Source organism: Apium graveolens, chromosome 4 (assembly GCF_009905375.1).
Source record: "Apium graveolens cultivar Ventura chromosome 4, ASM990537v1, whole genome shotgun sequence".
Taxonomy (NCBI): domain Eukaryota; kingdom Viridiplantae; phylum Streptophyta; class Magnoliopsida; order Apiales; family Apiaceae; genus Apium; species Apium graveolens.
Window position 1 is genome coordinate 243,309,082 of NC_133650.1, and position 11,616 is coordinate 243,320,697.

At 33.9% G+C, this 11,616-nt stretch overlaps 1 protein-coding gene across 1 annotated transcript; it reads left to right on the plus strand.

The window, feature by feature from the left end:
• Window positions 1-424: 424 nt before the first annotated feature.
• On the plus strand, window positions 425-2,077 carry LOC141719466 (zinc finger BED domain-containing protein RICESLEEPER 2-like). The gene has a single exon (XM_074521847.1). The coding sequence runs from the start codon at window positions 425-427 to the stop codon at window positions 2,075-2,077; it is 1,653 nt and encodes a 550-aa protein (XP_074377948.1).
• The last annotated feature ends 9,539 nt before the right edge of the window (window positions 2,078-11,616 follow it).

The window sequence follows — 11,616 nt, forward strand, 5'->3', positions numbered from 1 at the left end:
TTTGTGAAGACTAAAGCATATGTATATATATTTATATATGTATAAATATATATATAAATTATAATTTGTTGAATTTATGGTTTCTCTAGTTCTCTTAAATAATAGTACAGGGAGAGGGAGAAATTATACAGAAATTAATTTACCTCATTTTTTTTATTTTGAATTGTTATACAGAAATTATAATTTATAATTTGTTTAATTTGTGAATTGTGCATTTGAGGATTTGTGTATGTATATATGTATTGAACATTCTTGTTTAATTTGTCTCCGTGAGACTGTCAGTGTCTGTGTCCTCACTCCTCATATGTATTTTATGCTTGATTTCAGTTTGTCTCTGACTTACTGACTATTGTTCACCAGAATGCCTACTGACTACTGTTCAGTTTGTATCTTATGTTTATTTCATTTTTTCTTATTTTTTTAGATGGAAGGTGAGCGTGATTACCAAGAAGAACTTGAAAATGAAACTCTAGCTCCAAGCGAAACCGTAGCTTCGAATCCTCGAAAGAGAAAGCCGATGGAATCGAGAAGCAATGTATGGGATCATTATCAAAAAATTAGAGATGAACAAGGGAACCTTATTAAAGGTAAGTGTAAGTATTGTTCAAAGGAATTAAGTGCAAATACTTCTAGGAATGGTACTAGTAATTTGCATAAACATTTGAAATCTTGCAAGTTATTCAATGTTGAAGGTCGTCAAATAAAACTAGCTTGTCAAGGTAATAAGGATAGTGGAAACGCATCATTGACTAGTTGGACTTTTGACAAGAATTTGGCTAGAGAAAAGTATATTAAGATGATTATTGTAGATGAATTACCATTCAAGTTTGGGGAGGGTGCGGGATTTAAAGAGTTTATGACTACCGTGCAACCAATGTTTCAAATTCCATCTAGATGGACGGTTGCACGTGATTGTTATGGAATGTATGCTCTAAAAAGAAATGATTTAAAAGGCTCATTGCGTGAACCAACACAACGTCTTTGCCTAACTACAAACACATGGACTTCTAATCAAAGAATTAATTATATGTGTTTGACCGCACAATTTATTGATAAAGATTGGAAGTTGCATAAAAGAATCCTAAACTTTTGTCCAATCCATAGTCATAAAGGTAAGTCAATTGCAATGGCAATCGAGGATTGCTTGGTGGATTGGGGAATCACTAGAGTGTTATCTATTACGGTAGATAATGCTACTTCAAATGATGTTGCATTGCAAAAATTAAAAGAGAGAGTTGGGAATTGGGAAACTAGTGTCTTGAATGGTGAAAATTTGCATTTGAGGTGTGTTGCTCATATTCTAAATCTAATTGTAAAAGATGGATTGGGTGTATTCGATAAATCAATTAGTAAGGTGAGAAATGCCGTTAAGTATGTGAGATTGTCACCCGCTAGAGAGTTCATGTTTATGGAATGTGCAAAATTTGAGAGAATTGAGACTAATAAAGCTTTAATTCTTGATGTCGATACTAGATGGAATTCAACTTATGAAATGCTAGATGTGGCGGAAAAGTATGAGAGAGCATTTAGTAGGTATGATACACAAGATCTTAGGTATAAAAAGAATCTCAAATTGGACAATGTTGATGGTAGGCCTACAAGTGAAGATTGGATTACCGTGAGAAAATTTGCAAAGTTCTTGAAATTTTTTTATGATCTAACCGTGAAGATTTCGGGAACTTCTTATGTTACTTCCAATATTTTTTTACATGAGATATATGCGGTTCATGCTATCTTGAATGAATGGACATATGGTAGTAATGATCAAATGTATGTGATTGGAAATGAAATGTTGGGTAAGTTTAACAAGTATTGGGGAGATCCAACCGAAATGAACAATCTTTTATTTATTGCGGTGATACTAGATCCAAGGCACAAGTTACAATTTGTGGTGTACATGTTAAAGCACATGTATGGAGAAGAGGTGGGGGGGTCAATGGGAAAGTCTTTAGAAGGGACATTAAACAAAATGTTCAATGAATACAAATCTAAAATGGCAACAAACAAAAAAGAGATGAAGCTAGAGAGAAAAGAAGGGAAGAAAATGTTAGCCAAGTGCATCCATCTCAATTGTTGAGGTTGCAGTTTGAGAAAGATATTGGATTGATTTCAAGTGATGGTAGTGCATCCGATTTGGAGGAATATTTGAGTGAAAACCAAAAACATATAGTTGTTTGGATGGGTTTGATATTTTAGAGTGGTGGAAAAATAATTCAATGAGATTCCCCGTTTTATCTCAAATGGCTCGGGATATTTTAGCTTTTCCAATATCAACGGTTGCATTGGAATCGGCTTTTAGCATGGGTGGTAGAGTTCTCAATGATTTTAGGAGTTTCCTAACACCTAAAATGGTCGAAGCACTTATTTGTGCTCAAGATTGGATGAAAAAGACCGTAAAAGCTATTAGTGTTGAAGAGGACCCCGAAGAAATGAGACAACTTGATGAAGGTATGCTAGAATTTCAGTCCTTTGCTTCTGGCATAAAATCTCAGTTTCTATTACTTTTCAATTTACACTGATTACTTATGAAATAGCATTTTACAATCTGTTTTTTAGCACTTGAGAAGATGAAAGTTGACGCAAGTTCCACAGCAGCATCAGCCACTGGAACCAGCACTGTGCTAGATCAACAGTAAGTTGAAATGCATCATGTACAGAATTACTATCATTCTGCTATGTTTTTGTTTGACATGGTTTTTTATATATTAACAGAAATACCAGCCACTACCAGCCGGATTCAGGAGGTGGACTGTGAATTATTTCTGGCTGAAAATGTTATTTTTGGCTGAAAATGCATGTTACTGTGTTACTTTGTTCTGGTTGAAAAGATATAAAGTAACTTACCACCATTATAGTTTGAGAATGTTCACTTATTTCATCTGAAATTAAGGCCAGAAAAGAACATTTAGCTTATTTCATTTAAATCCAGATTTGAATATATAGCTTATTTCTACTCAGCTTTCCGGTCCAAACTATCACTGTCGAAGTTTAACTTATATTTGATAACATCCTGGGTAATATAAGCTTCTGGTCTGAAGTTTCACTTTTGGTTATATAACAGTTAAAATTTATTATCTATTTTAATTTGCATTCTGCATCATGCAGGTGTCCCGATTTGAGATTTTACAAACTATAATATGCAGACAATGTGCTGCTTTGTGTTTGATGGATTATCGTGATCAGTTTTTAGATTTTCATTGTACAGACGTGGTGTCATGTTCTTGCATATTCAAATGTTAAAAGTTTTGCTTCATTTGGATGTATAATTTATTACAAGAGGTTCAGTTGGTTATCTTGCATGGTAGTTGATCTTGTCGGTCATGAACTTTGAGGCATGTTTTATGAAGATCTAATTACCAGTACTTTTTGTTGCAACTAATACTTAAGATGTAATATATTGTTGGCCTTTCAATGTAGTGTATCCTGTTCAGAGTTACAGTGTACAGTGTATCCTGTTCTTAGTTGAAGTTTGAATTAGGTGTTGCACTCTAGTTAATCGGAACGATATTCTCTATTTCCTGATCCTTGGACCTCTTTTGCAGGAAGAAAAGAACTAAATTCTGAAGCAGGCATAAGTCAGAACTGAGACCAGGAAGAACTGCAGAAGGCCAGAAGCAGAGCATCCAACAGGACCAACACCAACAAAAAGTCAATGGCAATTTAAATTCTGCAATTTAATATTTAGACTAATTTTCTATTATCAATGCTTGTAGGCTGTAAACTCAATGATTTTGGCCTGTAACTTCAATATTTTAAATTCTGATTGTAAACTTAATGCTGAATTTCTGATTCTAAACTTAAAATATGGTCTGAGACTCTGAGTTTTTGAAGTTCTAGCAATTTTTCTTAAACTTCGGTTTATATTTTCAGTTTTTGGTAATAACCGAAATGGTTAGTTCGGTTTCGGTTAAAACCGAATACATTTCGGTTCGGTTTTCGGTAGCATTTTTTCCCTTATTTCGGTTTCGGTTAACCGAAAAAAAATTCGGTTCGGTTCAGTTTTAACCGAATGCACAACCCTAACTTATATACATGATAATCACTCTTTGGATAATTAGTAATTTTAGAAATACTTTCTAAGCATATAAAATATTGAGAGTTTTATACACATAACTTATAAAATACTTCAACTTTCAATATTAGTGATTTTAGAAATAAACATTGATTACTTAGAACAAAAATTCTAAATAATATCACTAATACTAAAAGTATCATAATTATATATACAAGATACAAATAACTATGCTCTATATTATTTTAATATAATTTAAATTATGAGACTGATATAGAATGGAATTATCTACAGTCATAATTTAAATCAATTAAAATAGTATTCAAACTTAATGCTATAATACTTGACTACCACAAATGTATATGACATTGTAATCATGATAATCAAGATAGTAGCACTAAGTACGAGGTCCTGGATTACTGATAAATTCACAAGTCCTTTAAATATTGAAGATTTAATACTTGTGAACTTATATGAAGAATTCCATACAGATGGGATTTCCAATTAATATGCAATGAATGATATCCCACACTTACAAACCAGTCTTGAAAGATTAATTTTAACAAGTGATTTAATAAGTGTTTTTGCAAGTGACTCTTTGACTAAAAGATATGCTCTCTAAATAAATGATACCTGGTGTCAAAGTGCCTTGTCATAGAGTGTTCCACAGAGTTGCTGGAGTTGAAGTTGTTTCTTATCGTAACAAGAAATCAATCTTCTTCCACGAAGTTGACAGCTTCCTGAGATGCTTCTCCTATCACTTAAGTTGACAGCTTCAGAGATGCTTCTCCTGTCTTTCTTACAACCTACATAATCTGTATCTATATAGCCAAATATGTTAAGCATAATATCTTTAGGGTACTTTACTCCAAGAGTTGGTAGTCCCTTAAGATATCTAATAATCTTGTTAATAGCTATAGATTGGATTCTCTAGGATCTACTTAGAACCTTGCACTTTGGCATCTTGAGAACATTACATGTTGTCTATTAGCATTTGAGTAAAAGAGTGTGCTTGTCATACCTCTACAGCTTGTCATTTTACCTGAGTTACACTGATCAAGCTTTAGTGGTTTCCGTTGGTAAGTAGTCTTGACATGTTCAGAATCTTCTAAATTTTGCATCTTCAAAAGATCTTTAACTTACTTGTATTGCCATCATTCTTTCGGTTTACTTGTGCTCCTAAAAGAATTGTTCTTTTGGCTTGCTTGAGCTCCTAAAAGAATTATTCTAATGGCTTGCTTGAAGTAATTCTAAAAAGAATTGTAACCTTTCCAACATGCTCCTTCATACCTACTCTGCAATTACTTAGCAAATAATCTTGCACAAGTTTTTGTTAGTAGACCAACATATAACATTATCATGATATCACTGGACATATATAACATTATATTTGTGCCTAGTGATAAGAGAGATATTAATATGATGACTCTACTAGTTCACATTAAATTGTAACTTCAATTAGTGTGCCATACCATGTCCTTGATGGTTGCTTGAGTAGTATATTAGTTCATACCAACCTGAAGTGAGATTATGAAGAAGAGATATGCATAGTCCAATAGATCTACAACTGCAAAGTCCATGAACTGTGGTGCATTGACTTCCTATTTTGACTCACCAACCAGGAGTGCCACTTGTACACATCTACTAGAGTCCAATTCCAAGTGTAATATGCATAAGGTGCCTGATATGTCGTAATATTCTCAAGTCTTGTCACTGGTGCTATCTGTTAAATACTGCTTCCTGATAATAACCTAGCGTCCAGTTTGGCCTTGTCCCTCGTAACAATGCCATTGTCATCCAGTTTGACTTCCGGTTATCCTTGTACCAATTACAATATTGTCATTTGGTTTGGATACCAGCTTCCCTACAATCTGCTTGCTGACTGATTGAGTTCATCTTGCTTTGTAATCACCCAATCAATCCGGATCTATCAGAGCTTCTGTAACTTTCTTAGTTTCTTCTTCATATAGAAAACTAGAGAATTACTTATTCATACTCAGTAGCCCTGCTAATCATTACTCTACCATCTGGATCACTTAAGAACTAGACTCTAGGAATAATATTGACATCAAACTCTTTGTCTCAGCAAATATGTTCTTGTTGTGTCCTCTGAATTTTCAATGTGGTGTTGTGTCTAACTAGTTGATCCTTCTTTTGCCTCCCCTAAGCTGTTGCTGAGATTTCCTGAAAATCCTTACCCTCGCTGACTAGCTTCATTGAAATAATGAGTTATATTATACACTGCCATTCCACTGCTTGGATATGAATCATCAATACCATTAGTTTCTCCTAAAACAGCTTGGAGCATTGAGTTGTTAAACTATGCACTTAGACTTTCAACCATCTTCTGTTGATCAACCACAAATACCCTGTAGGTTGTAGACTCCACTGAGTAGCCATGTAAAATATCCTATCTAGTCTTAGCTGTAAATGCCAAGATCCTCAAACAACTGAAAATATTTAATTGTTTGCTTATGTAGAACATTCTCTCCAAACACTTTCAGGTCATCCAGTGTTTGCTTATGTTGGCCATTAAATCATTAATGGTCTTCATGTATACATCCAAATCAAGGATTGATCTTACGTGTTAAAAACTGTTTTGACTGCTCCAGCCCTTTGGTATTTAGAAAGTCTTGATTAGCTTAATATTTCTTTTGTAGCTTTAATCAAGTTCTGGTTCTTCCCTTGTATCACTCCATTATGACACGGAACTCCCAGTGCTGAATTTGTCTCAAAATGTTCTTGATGTTACAGATATTAATTAGAACTGCTTCTTGAATCCAGTCCCATTATCTGACCACAAGATCATTTCTTTTACAGTAGGTTCCAGCTTGATCTTCTTGATATGATCAATCACCATCTGTGATGTCTTGTCTTGAGAACGCACGAATAACAACTTTGTTTCATAAGAGTAGTCAACCATCATCACTAAGGTATATCTTTGCTTTGATGTGATGTTGTCTTTGACTCCTCTTTCTGACATACCTCACATTTATCATCCTTCTGAATTCCAGATGAGGCAGTCCTCTCACTAACCCTTTTTATAAAAGAGTTTCTTGAATTGATGTTCAAGGATAAGAGCTTCTAATGCCATAACTAAACTTCTGTCAGATGAAGCTTTATAGTAGAAAATATTGACTTCACCTTTCCTGATATTCCAGTCTAGCCATGAGCATTCCCTTTCCTTACTCTAAGAAGAGCAAGTTTCTCAACCTTCCTGCTTTAGATGAGACACTAATCCTTCTTTAAATTGACATTTTGTCCTTTGATGCAGAACTGTCTGATAAGATGATTTGTGCCTTGATTCTTCAGTAAGGAAGTTGCTTCAATTATTATCAGTGACACCAATGATTAGTTGTTATCAGTGATACCAATTGTTGAGTCCATGATGACATCCCTTTTCTGCATAGCTTGTCCCGTAATGAAAACCTTTGTTGTCATCTCCAAAGATTATTGACGGAATAGCTTTTGTCAATCACATTTGATTGTGAGGCTCTTTCTTTGATCATATGTCTTGAGTATGACTTACCAATAATACATATGAATCAATTAACTTGTTATGTCCTGCACTCATAAATGGATTAACAGTTCTTGGTACCCAACTTATCAGTTTGGGTCCAGATGGATTAGAGATATTATTATAATCTGAGATAACAATAGCTGCAACCTTATCATGCTAATTCTCATCTTTGACTGACTATTTTCTCCAATTTAATACCCTTGACAGATTTATCTTAGGCTAGGGGATAAATGGTTCCAACCTTACATAAGGAGGACTAACAGTCTTTGCCCTATTGTGATCCTAAACATGCTTTCTACAATTAAGCAAGCATTGTATTAAGAATACATGACATTCATTCGGAACATTACACATAAGAATTAAGCAAGACAAGCATGATATGGAATAAATAGAACTAACAAATAAATCACTAATTCTATCTAGTCCAATCCTGTTGATAAATCTCATCTAGCTATCTCAATCCAATTATAAATTAGTACATCTTAACAAATAATTCAGATCAAATGAATAAATCACATTGTATTAGGATACAGGAGATAAGCATAAACAAAGGTCTTATATGCTGGAAAAATATATACCTCACTAAAGCAATTAATCATGCTCAATAAATATTCAAACACATATTTAAGATCATCTAAAGTAACATGCACAAGTTAAACATCAATCCTAGTTACCAGAAAATAATCTAGTGAACTTGTACAACATTATATATGTGTGATGTTATCATGCTTGTGTGAGTGTTAAACATTTAAACACTATAATCTTATCATGCATTGAATATTGAGAGCAAAATATTGCAGTGGTTCAAGAATTTGAAACCTGAGATATGTGAGTTGGATCATCTTCAGAGATTGCTATGAAAGCAAGAGATTCATTATTCTCGTCATCTGATCCATCCCAACTCTTTCCCGTGCACTATAAGTTTTGACTGACTGCTTCCCTAGGAAAACATTCCACCTTTGGCTCAACTCTTCAACTGAATCCCTCCTCATCCTTGTTTGTCAAGTTTCTTGTTCGGTTGTAGCAAAACCCCAGATAATTACTTGACACATATGTCTTGTCAAAGCTGTAACTATCAAACCTTGTTTCTGTTCCAATCTCAGTCTGTAACCACCTCTTGAACTAAATCTGTAAAAATCTCTGCTTCAGAATAGATAGGCTTCATCCTTGGATATAGTTTATGTACTTCTTGTGAATCTGATGCGACTAAACTTTCCTGACAAGTGAAACACTTCCCTGACATCTAGTCCTCAAGTACTTCTACCCGAGTTTCTTCTAATTTAGCAATCGGTAACTCTTACATTCTGTCCTGAGGTTCCAACTTAATTGCATGTAACTGAGATGTTTGTTTGTCCCCACTATTCTCTCTGACCTCCACAATTCCTGCCTGTAAAATCTGAAAATATGAGAACTTGATTATTTGGGCTGACACACCGGATCTGATCTGTATATCGATAAACAAGCTCTGATACCAATTGTTAGGTCCCGAATTATCGTAGAAGGGGGGTTTAATACGATAATCACTAAATTAATTTTTTTTTGAATCTTTAGCGGATATAGATTTAGTGCTCGACTAGTGGTTTCGTGTTCTTGAGAGGAATAGTGTTTTGAATTATAAAACGAGGAACAGAAGATATTTTGGGAAGTATATATTCGTATATAAATCCTCGGGGGTGTTACTACACTCCGGTAAATAAATTAACCGGCTACAATCTAAGAACAATAAAGTTCCTAGCTACTACGAAGATATACAAATTAAATCTTATACAATGATCTAACTTTCATGTGTTTAAGGATTTAATTACCGGGTAACGATTATGATGCCCTTATGAATATACAAGAGTTAAATCGGGCATTATAACGTTACTCCGGTGAGAAGTTAAATGGATATCAATGTGCTAAGCTTCTCTGTATTCTCTTTGTTTCTTATTTTCATCACCTCTCGTGAGAGAGAAGATGAATAGAACTTTTTTACAATATCTGTATTGATTATTATATATCCTGCTTCTCTGTGTAAACTTTCAATTCCTTTGGACATGTGGCATTTCTGTGTCCACACAAATTTAAGAACTGCTGCATTGATTTACTGAACATTCACCAAGTGCTCTATGGCGACCTGAACATTCTCTGTTTGCTCTTCTATGACGACCCTGTGTTGCTCTATAGCGACTGTTTGAGCTCTATGACGACCACTGGTGCTCTATGGCGACCAACATCTGTGTCCTCTCTTCTGTGGCGACCAAGCTCTATGGCGACCACTGGTGCCTTAGAGATTCTATATGGCGACCACTGTGGTGCCTTAGAGTAATTCTCTATGGCGACCAGTTGGTGCCTTAGAGTAATTTCTCTATGGCGACTAGTTGGTGCCTTAGTTTAATTTCTCTATGGCGACCATAAAGTCTATATGGAGACTAGATAGAAGAGTATTCTGCCTTAGAATGTTCTTACTTCTGTTTTGCCATTCTTCACTGTATCAATACTTTCTTCTGTAACCGAATTAAAATCCCTTCTTGTATACTGATGTTTGGTGCACTGGTCTGGTTTACAAACAACTAGCATTGAGAGAACCTAATTCAATTTGTCTTGTGTTTCTGAGTTGATACAGATTGATTGAATATTCATTGCTTCTAACACTGACCGTCAACAAACAACTGTACTTTCACTGGAATCATTTCTGATACTTTAAACAGCGTCTTCATTGCTACTACAATCTTGAACACTTCATTCACTGTTCTTCACCGACGCTTGAACATATAAATGAGCTCCTGCCAGTGAGTATAACTTCAAGACTACAATTGTCTTCTTTAACCTCTGTTTATACCATGTCTTCAATTCTTCAGATTCCTATGCTTCATACACTGTCTATCTTCAATCAATGCCAATACACTGAAATCTTCTGGTAGCACTTTATACACTGAATCGTCATCATTTCTGAAACTCTGGAAGTCTTTAACCTTTATTCTTCACTGAGGCATGAACATATTAATGAACTTTTTTCAGGTGTAAACAGACTTCAAGCCTTCTTCTAATCTTTTGATTCTTTGTATTTAGCTTGTCTTCATTCATCCTGATTTCTTATGTAGATGTAATATTATTAACCTGTCATGTTCTAGTGTTGTTATCGTGTTGAGTTATCACGTAACTGTTCATACAGCTACGCAGTCTCACCAACAATAACAATTAAATATTTTAATATTTTATATTGACAGGATTCGAATCTCTGGACTTGGTTAATGTATTATTTTAATAAATATAATTGTTTATTATTGATGGAAATCGAATCTAGAAACTCATTTGTAATTCTATAAATAATAATTTAAATATTTGTTGTTGGTGGTATAGTATCATTTTATTTTTACACGTATTTTAACCAATATAACGTAAGCATATAGTTATACTTACATTTTACAAAAGAAATATATTTAATATTGTAAATCATGAAAGAGAAGTTTTTAAATAATTCTTTATAAGCGTTCAAAATACTTCGTAATTAGTGTACTAAAAAGTGATTAGATAAATAAATATTTTAAAAGATGTTGTACAAATAAATATTTTAAAAGGTGTTGTACATTTTCCATAATTTTGTTTTAAGGAATTTAAAATTGAAGATAATTTGTATTTGTAAATTACATGGACCAGAATATTAGGAGGATAATACGGAGTTTATCATCTTGTGGTATAGATTAGAATCCATGAAAGCTTATCTAACTCTAAGCCAGCCTTGCTCTGAATGATTATGCCGGGCCACGCTCAAAAATACCTGGTCAATTCCTGTAAAGTTTTCGTCCACGCAAAACCAAACAAATTTAAGAATGTAATTATGTTTTGTTGTGAAAATTTTCGTTTGACAAACTAAGCACCCCCAACTAAACCTAACTAGTATTTCCAGTCAAGAAAGATATACAACTAAATATCTAAATTTCTTTTTTTATATAATTGTCCACCAAGAAATTGTTATGTTGCCTTCCATAATAATAACTTTTTGCTATATTAAGTTTTAATGGTTTTACAGTTCAAATTTCATAGCATGCCAGGGTTGGAATCATGATTTTTCTTTTGCTTTACTGAAAGTGAATATAATAAA

Bases quoted from the DNA above. Each gene is read 5' to 3' on its own strand.
- LOC141719466 (XM_074521847.1), top strand. From the start codon at position 425: ATGGAAGGTGAGCGTGATTACCAAGAAGAACTTGAAAATGAAACTCTA.